At 51.0% G+C, this 23,106-nt stretch overlaps 1 protein-coding gene across 1 annotated transcript in view; it reads left to right on the top strand.

Annotated features, from left to right (window-relative positions):
- Positions 1-23,106, top strand: part of ADARB2 (adenosine deaminase RNA specific B2 (inactive)) — a 455,637-nt gene that overhangs the window by 425,887 nt on the left and 6,644 nt on the right. Inside the window, exons 7-12 of the mRNA XM_032266161.1 lie at positions 3,018-3,159; positions 3,847-4,134; positions 6,917-6,989; positions 10,221-10,307; positions 11,554-11,904; positions 22,691-22,869. Of these exons, the coding sequence (XP_032122052.1) occupies positions 3,018-3,159; positions 3,847-4,134; positions 6,917-6,989; positions 10,221-10,307; positions 11,554-11,904; positions 22,691-22,869 (1,120 nt within the window). The remainder of the gene's footprint in view (positions 1-3,017; positions 3,160-3,846; positions 4,135-6,916; positions 6,990-10,220; positions 10,308-11,553; positions 11,905-22,690; positions 22,870-23,106) is intronic.

The following is a 23,106-nucleotide window of genomic DNA, read 5'->3' as shown; positions in this document are numbered from 1 at the left end:
AATATTGCATGCTCATGGTTAGAAGAATCAATGTCGTGAAAATGGCCGTACTACCCAAGGTAATTTGCAGATTCGCTGCTATCCCCATCAAGCCACCAATGACCTTTTTCACAGAACTGGAAAAAACCACCTTAAACTTCATATGGAACCAAAAGGGATCCCGCACAGCCAAATTAATTCTAAGCAAAAAGAACAAAGCTGGAGGGATCACACTACCTGACTTCAAACTATACTACAATGCTACAGTAATCATAACAGCATGGTACTGGTACCAAAACAGAGATACGGACCAGTGGAACAGAACAGAGGCCTCGGAGGCAACACGATACATCTACAACCATCTGATCCTTGACAAACCTGACAAAAACAAGCAATGGGGAAAGGTGTTGGGAAAGCTGGCCAGCCATGTGCAGAAAGCAGAAACTGGACCCCTTCCTGACACCTTACACTAAAATTAACTCCAGATGGATTAAAGACTTAAACATAAGACCCAACACCATAAAAATCCTAGAAAAAAATCTAGGCAAAACCATTCAGGACATAGGCATAGCCAAGGACTCCATGACCAAAACACCAAAAGCATTGGCAACAAAAGCCAAGATAGACAAATGGGACCCAATCAAACTCCAGAACTTCTGCACAGCAAAAGAAACAGTCATTAGAGTGACTCGGCAACCAACAGAATGGGAAAAAATGTTTGCAGTCTACCCATGTGACCAAGAGCTAATATCCAGAATTTACAAAGAACTAAAACAGACTTACAAGAAAAAAGCCCACTCAAAAGTTGGCGAAGGATATGAACAGACACTTTACAAAAGAAGACATATCTGAGGCCAAGAAACATACGAAAAAATCCTCGTCATCACTGGTCATTAGAGAAATGCAAATCAAAACTACATTGAGATACCCTCTCACACCAGTTAGAATGGCAATAATTTAAAAATCTGGAGACAACAGATGCTGGAGAAGATGTGGAGAAATAGGAACACTTTTGTACTGTTGGTGGGAGTGTAAATTAGTTCAACTATTGTGGAAGACAGTGTGGCGATTCCTTAAGGACCTAGAAATAGAAATTCTATTTGACCCAGCAATCCCATTAGAGAGTATATATCCAAAGGATTATAAATTGTTCTATTATAAGGACACATGCACACGAATGTTCACTGCAGCACAGTTTACAATAGCAAAGACCTGGAACCAACACAAATGCCCATCAATGATAGACTGGACAGGGAAAATGTGGTACATATACACCATGGAATACTATGCAGCCATCAAAAACAATGAGTTTGTGTCCTTTGCAGGGACATGGATGAACCTGGAAACCATCATTCTCAGCAAGCTGACACAAGAACAGAAAAACACCACGTTCTCACTCATAGGCGGGTGTTGAACAATGAGAACACATGAACACAAAGGGGAGCATCATCCACTGGGGTCTGTGGGGGAGAACCAGAGGAGGGACAGCGGGGGGTGGGGAGTTGCGGAGGGATAACGGGGAGACATGTCAGATATAGGTAATGGGGAGGAAGGCAGCAAACCACATTGCCATATATGTACCTATGCAACAATCTTGCATGTTCTTCACATGTACCCCAAAACGTAAAAAGCAATAAAATATATTTTTTAAAAAGTAGGTTGTCATTGTTAAAAACTAAATTACATCAACTTAGAACTAAATGTCATATTAGAACAAACGTATGGTAGTCAAAACTCACCTCTTTAAATTATTTTGCTGTTATCGCTGCTCTTGAAATTATTTACATCTGTCATATATGTGTGGTGGTTCATCACCACCCACGATGGCTAAGTAACCTCACACTGGGGCCTTGAAATTGGCATTAGTGATGGTGCTTACACCATGGAAATTGGGAAGCTACACACATGTGCTGGTTTCTGTTTTTTTTTTTTTTTTTTTTTTTTTTTTTTTGAGAGCTGATTGTTAGCAGCATACCAGTGTCTCGTCCAGAAATAACATATTTGAGGCTGCTGTGAGTCCACTGTCTCAACAAGGGGGCCCTCATCCTCAGGATCCATCCTTCCCACCCAACTCTGAGCTTCTGGCAGGCAGGGACCCTATCTCATTCCACCTCATTCATTCAGTGTTTGGCACAGTGGGTGTGGGCGTGTGGCAGGCATAGATAGATCGATAGATGATAGTGGGTAGAGATGACAGATGACAGGGAGATAGATGGTAGATGTGGATAAATAGATGACAGACGATAGGTTAGCTAGATAGATGATACAGATCATAAATGATAGATGAAATAGATGATAGATTATGGATAGATCAGATGAGTGGTAGATGATAGAAGGTAGATGATAGATTATAGATAGATTAGGTGATTCATAGCTAATAAAAGAGATAGGAGAGAGGGAGGGAGAAAGGAGCGACTGGAGGCTGAGCCACAGCAGGAGGGGACAAGGGCTTTGAACCCCTCACAGCACGTTGGCTACACCTAGGTGGGCTGGTAGGGAGTGTGATGGAGCCTCATTGGCCCAGGCTGGCAAGTGCAGCCTCTGAGTTGCCCTGGTGCTGGCTGCAGCAACCCTGAAGCACTGGCTCACTTGGCTGTGACGGCTCGAGACCCAACCTGAGGAGACGTCTACACCATGGGGAGCCCCAGCACAGGAAGGGGCTGCCTCCGACTGTCCCTGCCTTTCCATCCACCTGAGCCCCACATGCCAGACGTCTTTACACCCCCACAAGGTACAAAGAGCTGTACGTGGTCAGCTTCCAGGAGCTGCTCACCGCGCTTGTGAATGAAGGAAACCCACTTTGTTAGAACGGCCACGATGTGAACAAGGAATCACTGCGGCGTGATTGATGACACCGTGGGAACGGGAATGTCAGAGGACTGCGGCCTTCTGATGTGCCACGCGATGACTTCACAGAGCTGAAGCACGCGCCTTCTGCCCTCCCACTAACTTCAGCCAGGGCTACGAAGGTATCCATGCTGCTCATAAATTTTAGGGATGTGCTAAAACCAGTGAAACCTGCGGATTTTCTCTCCTAGAGAGCACGAGTCTCATCCCGCACGTGGCCGGGAACCCGCGGTCATGTCAGCTTCCTTGTTTCGAAATTTCTCTGTGAAGAGGCGCAGTTCTGTTTGGGCAGCCATAAGAGAAATTTCTGGCTGGCTTTTGATCCCTGACTTTGTATGGCTTTCATGTAATAAAATGGGACTAAATGGATAGAATTGTATATATAATTAAGGCACAGAAAGCGCATCCATTAGACAAATTGGTAATTCTTTTTGCAATTTCCCTTTGATATCAATGAAAAAAGATCTTTTGTATCAAAAGATCTAAACAACACAGTGACATTACTTCCCACCTACAGATCAAAAGTAATGCATAGGTATCACCTTTCAGATCAATAATACCCCATAATAATATTCCTAGGTAACAGCAGGCATTCTCTGGGTACAGAACTCCATGAATAATAATAGATTTCATTTCACAATGTCGGTGGTAAGATCATTTTACGGCAAAATATGAAAGTATGTTATAGAAACCTTGAAGTTTTTACAGGGGCTTAAAATGGGTCATAAGCTGTGGGTGGGTGTGACACTGGGTGACAGCATGGATGTGGGTGTGTGCATCTGTGTGGGCATGGGTGTGGGTGTTGCGGTGGGTGATGGTGACGGTGTGGCTGTCCCCACTCCTAAGGGCCGAGGGCCTCCCTGGAAGGTAGATCACCCCATCCTGATGGGGTTGCAGTTCTTTTTCATACAGCCTCAGCATTGCTCTGGGGGTCATTGTCTCTGTCCTGCGTTAGGAGTCAGTGCCCCATGGGGCCTCAGAGCCTCCTGAGACCCACACCTAATGTTCCGCACCATTCAGATGGATCTGGATCTGGGGCTGTTGCCAGGCCGAATGGCCCTCACTGCATCTGAAATCCGCTGTGGTCTCAGGACCCACGAACGAGCCACAGGAGTATACCTTGAGCCCGTTTGCTGGGCAGGACCCCCACCCCGCCTACGTGTGTGCCCGACAGCACTGACGGCTCATCAGGCTCCAGGTGCCCCAGCAGAGAAAGCTGAGAGCCAGGCCCCTGCTCAGAAGCTGCTCTTCCTGGGCCAAGGACTTGTGGCCATCTTGTCTCCCCCAACAGATCAGGCCCTCCCTGTGGTGCCCAGAACTGTGTCCTTGCATCTTGGGGCCTCAGCACACACCACTGATGTGATGATATGTGACCACGTAGAGCCTGCACATGAGTGCTAGGGCCAGGGACGGACGCGCCCAGGTGTCCTTGGCCTCTTCTATGACCTCAGAGGCAGCAGGTGCTCAGAGCACGGGGATTCTGGAGGTGGCACCAGCCACATGCCCCCAGGGGAAGCACAACCCTATGAATGCCTTTTCAGAGCCCATGGGTGCTGCCTGGTCCCCAAAACCAGCCCCAAGGAAATGGCCTGATGTGCAGCCGGTCCCACAGGGATCTAGGCCATGAGAGGACACTCTAGAGTCTCAGGTCCCCGAGGCTCCTCAGCCCACTGAGGGCCGTGAGAGGACACTACAGTCCCAGGTCCCCGAGGCTCCTCAGCCCACTGAGGGCCGTGAAGGACACTACAGTCCCAGGTCCCCGAGGCTCCTCAGCCCACTGAGGGCCGTGAGAGGACACTACAGTCCCAGGTCCCCGAGGCTCCTCAGTCCACTGAGGGCCTTGGGCTGAATGCAAAGGGGCTGGGGAAGCGGGGAGGCGAGAGGGTGGGAGGAAGGGACAGGAACCAGCACAGGGCGGCTGCCTGCACATGAGTGCTGGGGCCAGGGACGGATGTGCCCAGGTGTCCTTGGCCTCTTCTGTGACCTCAGAGGCAGCGGGTGCTCAGAGGACAGGGACTCTGGAGGTGGTACCAGCCACATGCCCCCAGGGGAAACAACCCTGTGGATGCCCTTTCAGAGCTCTGGCCTGGGAGAACATCCCTGTTTGAAGCCACCCCACCGTGGCTGTCGCCACAGCAGCCCTAGGAGGCTGGCACTGGAGGGCAAGAGAAATCACCCAGTCAGTTTTCAGGAAATCAGAGGACACATAAAGTCACAGCAAACTCTATTCCTAAAATCCTACCACCACCACAGCCCTGGGAAAACGGGATGAACTGCAGAAATTGGGTTGTTTCACGGGTCCATGAGGACTGACCTGCAGAGCCGCAAGTTAAGGTTGAGGAGCATCCTGGCAACCAAACCCTGCCCCTGTGTGGGACGAGGGTCGGACACGGCGGACATGACAATCCCGTGCTGAGGGCCCACGGACATAGCCTATTTCTCCAGCTCCGTGGAGTCAGGCTCCACTCTTAACAGCCAAGCCCCAGGCTCCTGGAAGAACGGGGAAAACCGCAGAGGTGCTTTTCGCTTTTGTCTCAAAGAATCAAATGCTGAGTGGCATATAAAACATCTAAATCTTCTGGAACTAATGTTCCCTCAGATACGGTTTCTAATTTTAAGTACCTGAGCTTGATTATTGATCACAATGTGTCATTAGATAAACAGATTAAAACTTTCTCCATGAAAATGAACTGTAAGAAATTACAGCTGCTCTCTGGGGAATACGGCACTGGCTGATTTCTGAACTTAAATTTCAGACTGTGCAGAGCTCCGTCTCCCTCTGCCTAGACGGGCTGCTCAGCGTTCTCCCACAAGAGCCTCTTGAGCCTCCTGCTGGCCGCCAGCCTGTCCGGGAAAAATCCTGATGCCTTCCTCCGTGATTTGTTGCTGGACTTCTTGTTTTTAAAATGTTATCAACACCACTGAGGTCAAATGAGTGTTGCTCATGGTTCTAACCTCAAAGTGTAGATCTTCGTAACATAACTGCTGTTACTCCCCGTCTGGTTTAAAAATATTTTTACTGATTTTAAAATAATATAGATTGTGTGGTGATTTCATCATAGGTTTTAAGTGACCTCTTTTTTTTTTTTTCCAAGGTGAAGTCTTGCTCTTGCCACCCAGGCTGGAGTGCAGTGGCACAATCTCAGCTCACTGTAGCCCCCGCCTCCCAGGTTCAAGCAATTCTCTGTCTCCGCCTCCCGAGTAGCTGGGATTACAGGCATGAGCCACCACACCAGGCTAATTTTTGTATTTTTAGCAGAGACGGGTTTCACCATGTTGGCCACGCTGGTCTCAAACCCCTGACCTCAAGGGATCTGCCCGCCTCAGCCTCCCAAAGTGCTGGGATTACAGGCGTGAGCCACCGTGCTCAGCCTTAAGTGACATTTTATAGCATCTCTAGTGAGGAAAGAGGTAGTGATCAATTCACTGACACTTATCAAATATAAAAAGTAATAATGAAAACATCAGCAGCCCCTCTGCCTCCGAGGCTCTGCCCTCCTGCACCAGCACCACCGACCTTGGCCGAGGCTCCTGAGACCACAGCCCAGTTCCTGGGGGCACCTGCCCAGATGCTATGGAGACGGCCAAGGGTGACAAGCTGGCATCAACAACGTAAGAACTGGGACTCCAGTCTGGGGGACAAGAGAAAACATGAGGCCAGCTGAGTGGGGACCTGGGATACTCAGCAATGACCCAGACAGCACGATGCCGCAAAGCCAACGTAGAGATGCAGAGACGGAGGCACCGGGCTGAGGCCCCTAAGTCGCCAGGTGTCATCTCACAGCCACTGTCCTAACAGAAGGAACCAAAGGTCCTTGGGCTGAGTGAAACCTGTCCTTTGTCCCTAGAACCAAGAGGCCAACCAGAGTACTCTTAGACTCTGGGAGATAAGAGTTCCACGTGAATTTTCAGGAACACGAGCATTCAGACGTCAAAGCCTGGGGTGCACACTGCTCTCCTTTCCCTGTGGCCTGACCTGTGTGAGCTCCCGGGCAGCTGCGTTGGTTGTCTCCTGCTGTGATGCGGGCCACACCAGAACCACCCCAAAACTTGGTGGCCCTGAAACAGCAAGCCCCTCGTGTACTCCCAGGCCCTCCCTGAGAGCTCGGGGGTTGCTCACTTCCTCCCCACATGGTGCCGGCAAGGCAGCCCCCGGGCCGAAGGTCAGCTTTACTGGCAGGTCAGCTGGGGTGGGTGGAGGCCCTGGCACTGCTTCACAGACTCAGGAGTCTCTGCAGAATGGCGGCTGGGGCCTCAGGGAGCACCCAGGAGGTCAGGGGACCCATTCTATGCGGCATCACCCCAGCCCTCGAGCTGAGACATCCCAAGCTGCAGAGGCTCAAGGCAGGTACAGGCCCCCCTGGGGGGGGTCACAGCCACATGGAGGAAGAGCCTGTGGGGTGGGGTCAACAAGAGCTGTGCTGGGATGTTGCCCAGCATTGTTTCCACCTCTGAACACAACACAGCTGCTGAAGGGACTCACCATCCATCAGCTTCCTCCTACGCATCAGGCACCTCCCTCTGCACACCAGACCCGTGCTCAGCAACACCAGGAGATTTAAACAACAGGCACACAAGGTCTGGGGCAGGGGCAGCCCAGCAGGAAGCAACCACGATGCCACTGGACACAAGGCAGGGACCTCGAGAGGACAGCATGAGAGCCCAGTGTTTTTAGAGCAATCACAAGCATCCCATGTGATGTGATGGGCAAGGCTGGCAGGAGCCGTGAGGGGCAGAGTCTCCACACAGCAGAAGGCGCAGTTCGGGCAGCTGTGGCCTCCTGACCCCAAGGGCGTCCCAGCAAGCAAGGCTGGCCGCAGAGGCACAGGAGGTGTGGGACACATGGTCAGGCAGGCCAGGGCATCACGAACACACCATCCTTTATTTAACCAGTTCCCTGCCAAGACGCACATACGTGATTTCCAGTTTCTGCTTTGCTATGCTTTGTCTGCTTTGCAATTACAAACAGCCCCTTCAGGACTGGCCCCATCCGTACATCAGGTGTCCACTGAGGATGCAGATGCTGGGTGAATTCCTAGCAGGCATGTTATTGAGTCAAAAGGCTGTTGGCTTATTTTTCACTTAGGCCCCAGAATAGATCTGAGTTGCCTGGAAATGGGATGAGGCATTTATGCAGAAACATCTTGTACTTATTACCTGTGTTGCCAAAATGTGGAAGGAAGAAGGTGTGAGGTAGGGGTTTGGGGGTGGGGTGTGACAGAAGGGAAATGTCACCCCCCGACCAGCCAGAGATTAAATCATCTCCTGTGCTCTTGCAATGCCATTAGAGGTAGGTACGGCTACTGTGACCACAAAACCAACACGGAGACGGTGGTTCTTGAACTGAGCAGCCTCAGAGCCACCTGGAGGCTGCTGCTTAGAATTTGCGCCACCAGGCCCCACCCCAGAGTTCATGAGCCAGCAGTTCCAGGGTGCAGCCCAGGAATTTACTTTTTTTTTTTTTTTTTTTTTAAGACGGGGTTTCACCATGTTGGCCAGGCTGGTCTTGAACTCCCAACCTCAGGTGATCCACCTGCCTTGGCCTCCAAAGTGCTTAGATTACAGGCATGAGCCACCCCGCCCAGCCAGGAATTTACATTTCTATCAAGTTCTCAGGTGATGCTGGGTGGCTGGCCCAGGCACCCCACTTTGAGGACCACTGAGAAGAGAGTTGATAAGAGAGCAAGAGACGGGCCAAGGGAGGCCCCTTTGCCCAGCATCATGACCTACATGGTACCTGACTGTGTTGGCTCCAGAATCTGCCACTTTGCTGTGGAAGTCCCCAACCCTGGCTCACATGAGAGTCACATGGGTGGCCCCAAGAAAGCTGACGGCCACACTGACCACCCAATCACACCAGAACGCTTGGGGAGCCAGGCCTCAGGAGGTCCTCACAGCTCCCAGACGATCCAGCAGCAGGCCTAAGAGCCATGCCAGGTGGTGGCCGAGGACTTCGCTGCAGGCTTCATGTAACTTTAGAGTTACATCTCAGAGGGCCACATCACGGCGGAAAACCAAAGCATCCAAACAGGCAAGGGCGGTCCCTGTCCCCTGCCTGACGCCGGCGCACCTACAGGGACAGCCTGAGGCAACGGCAGCCCACCGCAGACCCATCTTTCCTTCCGCTGTGGCCAGGAGACCGCGGCCTGGGCTGAGTGAGCAGGTTGCCGCTCCTGGCTAAAGAACGGCAGCTTTTTTTCCAAGATCTTCCCCCACTTATGGTATTTCAGTGATTGACACACAGACAAAAATACATTTAGTTAGGGATTATCTGTACTGAAAACTAGACATGGGATTTTTTTTCTCTGTCAACAGTGCGGTAATATCAGCTGTTTGAACAAAAGGAGAGGTATTTTTCCATTCAATCCTGAATGCTAAAAATTCTCCAGCTCATATTCAGAAAGACATTTGGTTTTATTGATCATGTTAGCTGAATAAGTTTAAACTCTGATAGCCAGGCAAGGAGAAGGTTGATTTCCTCTTTACTGTAAAGGTTATCAGATGGGAACCTGATATTGAAGTTATTTGTCTTCCCGGTGTCCTGCAGCATCACAGACACTCACGTACGTTCCAGAAGTTTTGTTCAAAGCTGGTGCTCCTATTACCTCTAACACCACGGCGTCTCTTCCAGGAATCCTGATTTTACTTTTTAACTCATGGTTTATTTCAAGAAGGTGCTTTGTTACTGATGGTGGAAACATACCTTTCCCTACTTTAATTTGTAAGACATTTTAAGACTGCACTAACAGTCTGAGAATTAACAGGCACAGTAGGACCACGTAACCGGAGCCCTGGGCCCCACACGGGGTCCTTTCTGGGGCCTTGTTTTCCGGCATCTCACACCCCAAGGAAGGCCATGCTGCTGAATTTCCCCCCAGCTTTTGGTCTTTCCTCTGGTCTCAGATTCAAGGGAACAAGCCAAATCCCTCAACCACTCCTCAAAAACATTGGCATTGGCTGGACATGGTGACTCACGCCTGTGATCCCAGCACTGTGGGAGGCCAAGGTGGGTGGATCGCTTGAGCCCAGGAGTTTGAGACCAGCCTGGGCAACATAGCAAGACTCTGCCTCTATGAAAAATACAAAATAATTAGGCTGCAGTGAGCTATGACTGCACGACTTGCACCAGCATACTCCAGCCTGGATGACAGAGTGAGACCCTGTCTAAAAAACAAACCAGAAAACACTGGGTGCAGTGGCTCACTCTTGTAATCCCAGCACTTGAGGAGGCTGAGGCAGGAGGATCACTTGAGCCCAGGAGTGACCTGGGCAATACAGCAAAACCATGTCTCTATTTAAAAACAAAACAAAACAAAAAACATAAAACACCAAAGGAAAAGCTCAGTTACAAAGTCTCCTTTCCCAGGTTTTGTTGACATGCTCTGACTTATCAGTGAACATCAAAGAAAAAATTGACTCTGAAGAGCCACCGTTGGAGATCCAGGCAGACACGCTGTGGAATGAAGGCTTCTCAGTGGCAGGTGCTCTGTGGCCTCCATCTCGTCCTCCCCTTCAGAGCTCCCAAGCTCGTCCCTCAGGGAGAACCTCACGTTTCCAGAGGCCAGCCCCTTCCCTTGCTTTCTGGGAGAAACACCGTGACTAGTAGAAATGACCACAATATTTTTTTAAATGAAGTTATGCAAATCTGATAGACTGAAGTAAATGTTTCATAAAACCAATGACTGTTTAAATTGCAGGACTAAATTGTTTGTATATAAATATTACCTTTTATATTCCATTTGAGTTTTATGTAGATGAGCACATTACTTTAATGACCTGCACTTGCGGAGGGAGAGAGGGAGAGCTGCTCCCCCAAATCCCCACCAGCCAGATGGCTGCCTTTTCTTGCATGAGATTAAAAGATGTTTCTCATTCACAGAGATGCTTCTGAGGCAAATTAATATCGCTGGCTAAATTGCCTGTGTTTTTGGAATAAAATTTAAAGGGAACTTTTTAAAGCAATTGGTGTCACAGGTTCTCCGAGAAGATTACTCTCCAGGTAGATCGGTAATTAATGGAAAGAATTCTGTGTTAATTGACTGCTTCAGGAAGGGAAGTATGACTCCTTATTAATCATGAAAAAAGGCACTGCATGCAGGGACTGCAGTAATTGCTCTAACAGTGGAGAAACGTTAATTAATGAAAAGAACAATGATGTAAGAAATTGGCTGCAGAATGCTGGCTACTGGTGGAGACCATTAGACCATTAGAGTGGAGACCACAGAACGTCGCCTTGAATAACACATGCACGGAACCTCTTGCCACCCAACTTTAAAGGGGAAAAATCCCAGTGCTCTTAGTATTTTTGCTCGAAGAAGCAAAAACATTCACCCAGAGCTATATTTATTTCAAACAAAATGGACTTGTCGTTCATCTCCAATCCGGGCTTCCAAAACCAAATCATCCCCAGACCAAAGCAAGGTCATTTATTCGTGTCATTTAATTTCAACACAATAGGTCATTTCGACTGCTAAGGACAAAGGTAGTAGAAAGTATTCGATTTCTAGTATTTCCCAGCTAATATAAAGAAAACTTCAAATTCACTTTCGGGACAGAGCATCCTTCTCAACACATCTAATTCTACATCCTAGGGAGAAGTAGCTTCCACTCTGCCTAATGACTTATTTTCAGAAAAGGGAGTGGTGTTTGTTAGCGCACAGGGGCCCTCAGATCCCCATCCCAGGTGACAGTGGGTTGAGTCTGGGCACCCCCGGCGAGGCCCCCCAGGTCCACACGATGGGAAGCATGACAGGTCCTCAAGACCAGGCCGCAGAAGGGCAGAAAGGACCCAGCTCCCTGGGCTCCAGGTGGGCCCCGCTGATCTCTGGCTCTCCCCACAGCTGGAATTGTCCTGGGCTCCAGGGTGGGCCCCACTAACCACTGGTTCTCCCCACAGGTGGAACGTCCTGGGGCTGCAGGGTGCGCTCCTGTCCCACTTCGTGGAGCCTGTATACCTGCAGAGCATCGTGGTGGGCAGCCTGCACCACACGGGCCACCTGGCACGCGTCATGAGCCACCGCATGGAGGACGTCGGCCAGCTGCCCACCCCCTACCGGCACAACCGGCCTCTCCTCAGTGGTAAGAACCCCCGTCCCGGGGGCCCTCGGGCTCCTTCCCACCACCAGGCCAGACGCAGGTGTGCCCGGCGGTGCCATCCCCAGGAGATTGCATCCATGTTGGCTAGTGGCAATTTAAGATTTAATGGGCAAATTTCAACAATTTTAAAAAGGAAAAATGACAAAAGGTTTCAGCGCATCTCTGAATATAGGAATAGCCCAGGTCTTGGTGTGAATTCACAATTGTGTCGCAATGCCATTTTCAGAATGTGTCATGATGCTGTTTTCACAGCAATGTCTGAAGTAGCCCCCAAAACAGAATTGCTTGTGCTAGGCTCCTCCGAGAGGCCTCACCTGCCCTCCTGGCCACCCACTGGAGGCAATGCTGAGGAAGAGCCAGGTGGGCAAGGAGGGGCAGGGAGAGGGGGACACCAGGGCCACGTGGCTGGAGCGGATCTTTGGGACCCAGGGCCCTCTGCACCCTCCAGAGGCTGCAAGGTGACTCCGCGAGTGCTGGGCCAGCTCAGCACTAAGGCTCCCCACAGCCCAGATGTCCTCAGAGTCCCAAGCCTGCTTGAGCCTCCACGTCCCCATGTTACCTGGGGCCTGCCCGGGCTGCCTGGCATGCAGCCAGTTACAAGGATGAAGAGTCCCTTGGCAGCTGTTAGGTGCCCTAGAAAGAGCAGGGAGTGGTCTCGGGAGGGTTTCGTGAGGGATACACTGACCTGTGGCGACTCCCAGGCTTTCACGCTGAGGCACCTTGGCAGCTTCCCGGGAACAATCAGAAGGAGTAGGGTTTCCTCTTCGCTGGCAGCCTTGTGCTGGGGCATGCAGAACACCCAGCCTTGGAGTCAGCCCCTGCTGAGTGGGAGCGCTCTCGGGAGGGCCTTTCTGTGCAGAATCAGGCAGAGACATCGGGGAACAGAGAAAAGTCTTACGCCAGCAAGGAGAGAGACGCCGCGGACTTTGCAGGGTTAGGGCTTAAACCACATCACCTGGAAGAGAAAACAGGAAGATAAAAGAGCTGTTTCCTGTTGCAGCTGAGAGTCATTGGTCCTAGGATTTCTTCCCAGGATCCTAAAACTGCTCTGAATTGTAAGATCAGGAGCAAAACAGGTCCTCAGGGGATGGGGGCAGGAGTGAGAGCTGGAAGAAATAATTTGTGCAAAGTACCTGACTACGCTGCTCGACTCTCACACAAGCCAGTGACAAAGTTATTATCTCTATCGTTTGTGTGTTTATTTATTCGTTTATTTATTTATTGAGACAGGGTGTCTCTCTGTCGCCCAGGCCGGAGTGCAGTGGCTCCATCTCAGCTCACCGCAACCTCCTCCTCCCAGGTTCAAGCAATTCTCCTGCCTCAGCCTTCCGAGTAGCTGGGACCACAGGCATGCACCACCACGCCTGGCTAATGTTTGTATTTTCAGTAGAGACAGGGTTTCACCATGTTCGCCAGGATGGTCTCAATCTCTTGACTTCATAATCCACCCACCTCGGCCTCCCAAAGTGCGGGGATTACAGGTGTGAGCCACCACGCCCAGTCGTGCAGTATGGTTTCTTAGGGCAGGTGTCCGTGTTTCTAATCACACAGACGCTAACGATGCAAGGCAGGACTAGCCAAAGGAGGCAGCAGCTAAGTGAGGAGCAGCCACTGCTCCCATGCCGTCATCTCCCCCTGGCAAGGGCCTAAAGGTGTGCTTCCCATCACAGCCCACGCAATTCCATGCATTGTTTAAATGGTCAATCTTTGCAGTGGTTCTGGTAAAATATCACTTTGGACTCAGATTCAACCTGTTTCTTGATTTCCTGTTCCCTTTTGCTCTTTCTTCTATGTTTTCTTAAAACGGTGACTGCTCCTTACTCACTGCAGTTGAACAGAAAAAACGGCTCTGGATGAGCCCCGAAAAGACCTGGAATCACGGGTTTGGAACTCAACGCACATGTTCCCGCACTGGGTGCCCCAAAGGCCTCCGTGCAGCTCTCAGATTTCTGAGTTAAACCTGAGAGGATCCTCACCTGTCCTCACGGGCGAGTGGCCCGTGGGCTCGCCCTTTCTCTGGGCGTTTTCCTTAGGGCATCCTCGTCCCGTGTCCAGCACCTACTGAAGTGTGTATTCAAGCTTGCTGAGCACTGCGACCGCGTCCTGCCGAGCCACCGTCCACGGAGCGGGTTCTGCCCTCCTTGGGCACTGGCATGTCACTGCCTCAGCAGCCAGTCTCCCAGTGCAGATTTTCAACCACGTGTCCATCTGGGAACATGTCAACATAAATAAAAACAGGAATTTCCAATCGTAAGTGTGAATGCAGTGAATTTTAGAAAGCACAATCAGAGAAATTCAAATCTCCCTGACATCTTTTCGCAGCACAAATAATGGCCAAGCCTGCGAGACACCTGTCTGCTTCCCGTCCTGGGTGGCACCTGTCCACTCCTCAGCCCAGGCGGCACCTGCCACACCACAGCCAGCGCAGTCTGACTAAATATTTTAGCCTCCATTTACATGCTTATTGGGAACCCGGTTTTTATTATTTTAGAGATACAAATGAGCCTAAGTCTCGGTATCTTGACTGCATGCAACCCCTTGATGGACATTTAAAAACCAATCATGCAAATTTTGAAAAGAAATCATCAGAATGTCTTGCACCAAAAGACAGAGCAAGATCTTGCACAGGGATAATAATAAAAGCGCCTCAAATAAGCAAATGAAGTTTGCCTGAAGCTTCCCTCAGGGTCAGCTTGCAGTATTGCCTTAGAAGATGAAGTTCATGTATTAGCACAATGAAGCCTTGCAATTTAGATACAGCCAAATCAGCTCTGAGTTAAAAAGAAGCAGCCAAGCTGAAAAAGTACCCTAGTCCACACAGTCATCGGATGCATAGTAATGTACCCTTCTTGAAGGATATACTTGAAAAATTCTGCACTGGCCAGTCTGAACCTATGGCACAACTTCAGGACCAGAAGAAGCTCATTTCCTGGCTGTCTTGAACTCCGAATCATTCGACAAAAGTTGCGTTATTTCCTGAGCACAGATAACCTAAAGGAGTTTGCCCTTGGTCTTTCTCAGCGAATTCAGTAAGATGAAAAAAAATGATGGGCATAGTAATTAATAAAAAGCTATGGCCTGAATAATCATCCTTTTAGAAAAAAAGTGAGATGAAATAGCCATTTTGACAGCCTTGTTCTGCTAAGCTGAGGATATATGTTTCTTCCAGCTTTCAACATCAAGGCTAAATCTTTATTTCTCTTCATCAAGAAAAAAAAACCAACAACAAAGGGGAAAAAATCTGGGTAGGATAAATTCATTGTTTGTGTTAACAGCATATTTAACAGATATGCTTGTCAATGATTAATTTCTTAGTCCACACTGAGGATAAAACTGATTATTTTTACAGCCCACCTCAAGGTCTTGGCAACGAACATGAAATCTGAGAGATGAACCCAGAGAACTGATTATTTAACCATGAGTTAAGTTTATGTTCATGTGATGAAGTAGCACTGTGGTCTGGCGATGAAATCGAGGCGAGCACCGGCTGGCTTCCCGAAGCACACACTTCCCCGAGGCGGTGAAAATGGGCAGCTTCTGTGTCAGAAGCCCTTCAGGTGCCTGGGTTTCACAGCAACCCCATTTGTCAGAAAGAAGTTTGATAGTTACTGAAATGTGTACCAAGACTAGCCTATACATTTTGCCCAATGCTACCTATTTTTGGCTTTCAAAGTATCTGTGGCCATTTATGTCCATATTTTTTATGTGTCCAGATTTTCAAAATATTGTCACACTAAGTTGAAGAAACTTCTATGGAGCATCCATTCTTTAATTCAGGAGAAATTTCTGAAATTAATGATCATTAAGATCAAGACAAAAAGCATCCAAATGCAAATTTGAAAAGCACATTATACGCCAAGATTTTTTTTTTAATTTCTCATCCCAGTGGTTAAATTGCTGAAAAACAGAGATGAAAAAAAATCTTAAAAGCAGTCAGGAAATGAAAGACAAATTCACTTCAAAAGAGCTAAATCAGACTGATAATTGATTCTCAGAAGACAAAAAAAAAACAAAACAATGAAATGACATCTTTAAAATGCCAATAGAAAAACAATCTCAACTTACGATCTGATATTGAGAACAAGTAACCTTCAAAAACGAAGGCGAGGCAGCATTTGCGGACAAACACGGAGATAATCTAACTCCGAAGGACTCACTCAACACTCACTGTGTTATTTGGGCGTAAGAAAAACGATCTCAAATGGGTCATGGGACTGAAGAGCAGTGAAAACCACATTCTTATCCAGTTTGAAACCTCAGGAGGTCACTTTGATTCTGTCAGCTTTGTGATCTGTGCATGGCCAGATACGTGCTGTTTCATTCACTCTGCAAAAGTAAATGCAGGGCTACCCTGTGACACAGATTTGCCTCAGTTCTTGTAAAAATTATATTCCTCAAATGTTTTGTGTGAATTTAATTTTGGGAAAGTGAGTTACATTGTAAATATAGTAGGCTCACTATGTAAAGAAATGCTGTAATGTCTCACTTACAGAATGCCTTTTTTAAAAGGTAAATAAGTCAGGCATCTTTTCACAGCTCTGTGAGCCACAGTAAAACTCATTTTCATAGATGAATTGTAGAGTCACCCCACAATGGCAGTCGTGGTGCTCACGGTGGTAGTTGAACCGGTGGCGGTAGCTGTGGTGGCAGTAGTAGGTTAATTAGCTTGTCAGAGGCCACACTGCTGGTAACGTCACAGAAGTGAGTCCAGCCTCACTCTGCCACCAGAGCCCACCGTTAACAGGGTTGTGTCATTTCGGCGAAAGTCGCACCGTCTCAGCAAGCTGATCTCTGTATACCAGACAACCTGGCAGAGTATTTGTGTCAAAGGGTCCAGGAGACCACCTTCTTCCCTTACAGATAAGCTCTGAAATAAGACGGCTCCCTAAACACTTTATCAAAGATGAATGGCCCATATGCTGCGTGGTATGTTCGCAAATTAATAAATGCCAACACATCCCTGAGTTACGTGCCAGGTTCAACAGTGCCTGTGAGGGTGGTTCCATTAGAGACACCTCAGGGACAAGCTGCTCAGGTAGCGAGGCCACGATTCCCAAGGCCACTCAGGAGCGATGACTAAAGAAAGTGTGGGGCCAGCTGCTGCTCACCACCAGGCTACACCGTGTTTCAGGAACACCTTTTCCCTCACCCTCACTTGGGCTTCCTACACAAATTTTCAAATCCAAGGTCCTACCCGAGGCCACCGTCACTCAGCCAGCGCAGGTGCCAGGCACCCATGCATCCCAAGGTCACCCTGCACGGCCAGCCAGGGGCTCGGAACTGCTCTCCGGGCAGCCCCAGGACCCCTGCCCTCCTGTACCGTGAGCCCCGCCGGGTCTCATCACACACCGAAGACGCACAGGGAAAGAAACAGATGCGGCGGGAAGCAACCCATGAGCTGTGGTCACCTGCAAACCCCTGTTCCGTGGAGTGGGGGGCCCAGGGCGCAGGGCTGCCCCTCCAGGAAGAGCACTCACTCCCTTCTTAGACCAGTCCCAAAATTCAGAGTTATCGCTCCTTGTGGGCTGGATAACAGCCCCCAGCAATGCCAAATCCTAATCCCTGACCCTGTAAATTACCTTATCTGGAAAAAGGGTCTTTGGAGATGTGAGCGAATTGAGGGTCATGAGGTGGAAGTTGATCTGAATTATCTCAGTGGTCCTGCCTGCAACTACCTGTGTCCTTAGAAGAGGAGGTGGGGAGATTTGGCACATGCAGAGAAGCCAGGGAAGATGCAGCCAGAGACTGGATCGAAGTGGCCACAAGCCAGGGAGCCAGGGAGGCTGGGAGAGGCGAGAAGGGTCTGCCCGGAGCCTCTGAAGGGGTCACGGCCCTGCCTGCACCCTCAGACTTCAGCCTCCAGAGCTATGAGACAACAGACTTCTGCTGCTTTAAGCCACCACACATGTCACAATGTGTTACAGCAATCACCCCAAACAAACACAGCCTGCAAAAGTACAACTTCTGTGCACGTGGAAACCACATCAGAATATACAGTACAGTTCCCGCATCGCGAGTCACTGAGGCAGAAGCTGCCCAGTGTCCCTGGGGTCCATTTTACTTGGATTTGTTGTAAATCCAGAACCTCGCACTGAGGTTCCTTCACGCGATTTCTCGGGAGGACGCTTTTCTCGTCGGAGCGGACTGCACAGGCTGCGTCCTAGGATCCCACAGGTCTGTTAGTACCTTTCACTGCTGGAGATTCCCTGAATCAGCTCCAGGAGGCATTGAGTGCCGTGAACCGGGAAAAGGAGGTGGTGCCATGTGTCCTGAGTTGACCGGGTCTCTAGGCATGTGCTGCGTGCTGCCTTCAGGAACAGGGTGGGACAGGCCTAGGCAGGGGGCACCTGCAGCTGCAGATAACCTCTGTCTCTGGGACTCGAGTTCCGTCTTAAATCAGCTGATGCCCACTTCAGGAGGAATGAGCCAGGAGTTCACGCATTTTCATATTTCCAGCCATAGGAGTTAAAATTAAACTCAGCCACGCTTTTGTTTCTAGGCCTGAGCACTCACGTCTTCACCTTGTCCGGCTCCATCTACAAGTACCATTAGCCGTGCAATCCAGCTCTGAGTTAAGAGTTTAGCCCTAACACCCTTTAACTCACTTCTCCGTGGCGGGGAAGGTGCTCAACAGGAACACCGTGAGCCAGCGCTGGACCAGCTCCCAGAAGACTCGTGAAGCACCTGGGAAATTGGTGGAAAATTATAAAATGAGTGCACCGTGAGTGAGATCATTCATGTATGAGCAGAAGGTTCCTGAGCAACCAGGTGGCTCCCCAGGCAAAAATAAACAAAACAAAGAAAGACAGACCCTGGAGTGACCTGATACCCTGATGCTCGCGCATCCTCAGAAGACATCCAGGACGGGGCGTTACCCACGTGCATGTGATTTGGGCCGTGGGGAACTGGAAAGAGAGTGAAAGGACACAGGAGGCCACGGCCCTTCCTGGAGCCTGGACACTCGCCATGCTAGAGAAGTCAACACCTGGTTCCCTCTGGCCACACAGGGCATTCCTGACCACACTTCCTCTAACCGTGAGGGATTTGTCCACAGGAAGATTCATTAATGGCAAAACCTAACAGTTTAGGCAGACGTGAGCATTGTGTGTCTCTTTGCTCATTAGACTTGAGGGATCTGGGCCGTGGTTCCCACTCCTTGGGCTCACATGATCAGCTGCAGTTAGTTACGGCGATGTCAGAAACAGTACTGACAGTGCGAATGTTTAGGAAACATCCCAACACTATCTCTACATGGAAGGTTTATTAAAAAAAAAAGAAGGCAGAAGAAAAAGAAAAGGACTGCTATTCTTCCAGGTTGCCTTGGGAAGTTTTTCCTCTTGCAAGAGAACAGAGGGTTGAGAGCCTTCCTAGAAGCTCCGTCCCCTGCGGAGGGCAAACAAAGGGAACAGAACGTGTTGCTGTGAAAGGAATTCTGACCTCTGCTTGTTGGTTGCTTCCTCCGTTCCCTGGACACAATTAGGTGATTGTAACTAAGTTGGAAACACTCGCTGTGATCTAACTAGAAACACTTTTGATCTGTGTGACTTGGAGAGCACTAACGCACTGCGGCTGCCCTTCAAATCTCCTTCAGATGAAAACAGCAGTACTCAGAGCCTGGGTGCTCCCAGCACGCTCTCATCTGTCTGCTGTAATCTTCACATCACCTCCTGGGGCAGAGAAGTCACCTGTCATGAGCGGGTAAGTGGAAGATGACCTCGGGCCACAGAACTCCAGCCACCTGGAACTCCAGCCACCTGGTTCCCAGTCAAGGGGAGAGGCCCCAGGGGTACATTCTCCACCTCCTGGGTCAGGGACAGGCTTGGATACTGAAGATTGCTCCTAGGTTTACACCACTTTCTACCTTAAATAGTAATTTATGGGGTTGCTGTAGTTAGAATTGACTGATTTGCAGTGTGATTCGAGTTGTCACAGGTGAGCTGAGATGCTGTTTATAGCATATGCTGTCTTCCCTGTGCACACATGGACAAACAGGTTCACACCCTGGCCAGAAGCCCCCCGCAAGGTGGGACCCCGCGGCCCACCCGTCATCGCCTCCCCTGCAGCCCAGCCACGCCCCTTCCTCCTGTCTCCCGCGTGTGGAGCAGCACGTGCTGGGTTCACCCCTGAGTCCTCACAGCCGCCTTCCTGGCGGTGTTTGGGCCTCATCGCAGCTGGCAGCCAGGACCGTTGGGAGGAAGCCCCACCAGACTGCAGCCAGCCAAGGGCCAGCAGCAACTTGGCCACGCTGTCCTCCGCAAAGAGAAGTGAGAGGGGCCTAGGCCAGAGCCAGGACATCCTGACAAGAGACCAGGAGGTTCTGGGTAGACCTCAGGCCCCCAAGGCTTTCCTCTGAGTTCAGAGTTTGCAGCTCAGGGCCTCTGTGGTCAGTCCTGTCATGGAGACCAGAGGGATGGGAGGAGGAGGAGAGGTGGCCACCTCACCCAGTACGCACAGATCAGGGCAGCGACTGCCCCCTCCTGTGCCTGGTCATCCGTGCCCCGGCGGCCCCCACCCTGCAGGACGGCCACAGCAGCCAGCAGGCCAGATTGTCCCTCTTGCTCTCTGGGTGGCAGCTGCCGCCAAGAATCACTTGAAGGAAAAAGGAAGCGCTGACATGAATGGGATTCGCTTGGGCGTCCCACATTGCCCGTCACGGCCAGCAGAAGGTCACCAGGGCAGCAGACGGGCCATGTGCTTGGTCTGTCCACAGAGCCAGGCTGGTAGGTGAAGCTGGGGGCAACAGAGAATCTGGGGTCTATGGCTGTGGAGCTCCATGGTGAGTGGGTCATCCCCTGAATTTCAATGACTCCTGCTTCCAGGAACCCATCATGAGCTGTGCTACCATGTGACATGGGGACAGCTCCCTCCCGGAGTCTGCTACAGCCAGAGCCCCTCGTACCATGCCCAGCCCACCATGCCTTTGCTGTCAGACCAATCCTGACGTCCGGGCATCTCCATCAATAGCTGGAGGCTTCCCAGGGACCTGGGCAGCACTCGGTGGCCTGGACACAATGCGCCGGTCAGGACACCAGGTTCTTCTGTGCAGGCGCTGGCCATCTTGGGTGATGTGTGAGGCGCCCCTGAGAGCTCAGGGGCCCCGCACCCCTCCCAGCACCGCAGGACAGCTGGCTGGGAAGGCGGGCAGGGCTGGAGAGGTGGAGCTGACCTGCGAGGAGGTGTGACCCAGCGGGAGAGGATGGCCTGCCTGCTGGGCGTGGGGAACAAGTGGAGTAGGAGGCCCAGCAAGTGCCGCAGGAGGTGGGTGGTTCCGGAGGCACCAACAGGTCACGGGCTCCTGGGTTATAGCCAAGTGTCTCAACGCCACTGTTATGAGCGAGAGCCTGGACTCCCTGACAACTCACTTTTGTGTGGACCACGTGTCCTCCTATGAAACTCTGAGCAGAGACAGGGCCAAACAGCATGTGCCTCCCTCCCTCCCTACCTGTGGATGTCTGAGGGCCACATCCTCGAGGGCCATGAGGAAACCCTGGGCATGGGAGGCCTTGGGCTATGTCGCTGGGTGCTGCCTCTGACTCCCACAGCCTTTCCTCTTCCAATGCCCTTCCTACTCCGAAGGTCATGCTGCCAAATGCAGCCTTCAGAAGGGACTGAAACAATGACCTGGGGGGGGCCCAGCTGCACCCGCATCTCATGTGTTGGACCCTCAGGCCGTCACAAGGCAGGGTCTCGGCAGGTACCCCCTGGGTTTCCAGACATCTCCCCGCAGCATCTCCAGAAGTCCTGATCAGCACAGGAGCACCTCAAGGAGTGAGGGCTGGGGCCACGATGGGAACCAGAAAGTGCACCCGCCCCGGCTGCAAAGTAGATGCCACCCCAGCATGGGGACCTCCTCACCCACCCCCTGCAGTGTGAGCCAGGCTGAGAGGACTTGTGGTCCGCGTTAAATCCCAGCATGCAAGGGGCAACGCACTTGAGGACGTTCCTGCAGAGGCTGACCTCTCTGGATAGGACCAGCGTTGCAGATGTGCATCCCTGGAGCTCACGAGGCCCCTGAGCTGAGAAGGACCCGCACTCGGCTTAATGCTCCACTGTCATCTCCAAACTCCTCGTAACTTTCCAACAAGAGGCCCCGTATTTCCACTTTGCACTGAGTCTCAAAAATGCCGTAGCCAGGGCTGCTTCGGGATCACATTGTGGATCGACTGATCCCACACCCATTCTTCGGGATCACATTGTGGATCGACTGATCCCACACCCATTCTTCGGGATCACATTGTGGATCGACTGATCCCACACCCATTTCTGTCTTGTTTTTATTGTTTTGTTTTGCTTTTCTCATCAACTAAACTGTAAACCCGACGGAGCCAGGGAGCTGCGTGTTGCTTCCTGGCCTCGGTGTTTTGCCTCCAACAGAGCTGGGCCTGCAGAGGTGGCCAGCAAACACACACTCCAATCACTCCCACGTGGCTCTGTTCATTAATTCACTCAACGAATATTTCTAGAAAGGGCAGGAATCCGGACAGAGCTTTATGATCACCAGACTGTTAAAATCTTTTCACTTAGACAGTTGACACAGGCCCAGCAACACCGTGGAACCGTGGACCTGAGGCGGCCACCAGGTCCTGGCAATTTGCAGCCTCCACCCTGCGGGTGACATGTGACCACGGCGGGAACTGACCAGCCCTGAGGATGAAAAGGGAGGACCTCCCCCCTCTCAAACACGGGCTGTTTCCCTGCGGCTGCCCTCAGGGAGCCCCGTGTGGGGCCAGGAATATTAACCCCTGCCTTTCCCCATCTCCCCTGACAGGCGTGAGCGATGCCGAGGCGCGCCAGCCAGGGAAGTCGCCCCCCTTCAGTGTGAACTGGGTGACGGGCAGCACAGACCTGGAGATGATCAACGCCACCACCGGGCGGAGGAGCTGTGGGGGCCCATCCCGGCTCTGCAAGCACGTGTTCTCTGTGCGATGGGCGAGGCTGTACAGCAGGGTAGGTCGCACCGTCCTTGGAGGGAAACTGGGCCCAGCCAGACCCTGGCTCAAGCCCTGAGCAAGCTCTTGGGAGAGGCCACCACTTGGTCTGCAGGGAGAGAGACGCGGGACACAATCCCAGTGCCTGTGACGTGTCCTTTTCCCCGCTGCCCAGGCCAGCAGCGTTTCCCCTGTAAAGCTGAGACCCTGCTACCCCAGGCACCACCCGGAGACCAACCTGGAACCACCCAGGCCA

This window comes from Sapajus apella, unplaced genomic scaffold, assembly GCF_009761245.1.
Source record: "Sapajus apella isolate SASKATOON/1434 unplaced genomic scaffold, GSC_monkey_1.0 scaffold155, whole genome shotgun sequence".
Lineage (NCBI taxonomy): Eukaryota > Metazoa > Chordata > Mammalia > Primates > Cebidae > Sapajus > Sapajus apella.
Note: the sequence above shows the minus strand (reverse complement) of the source record. Positions and strands in the feature narration are given on the sequence as shown.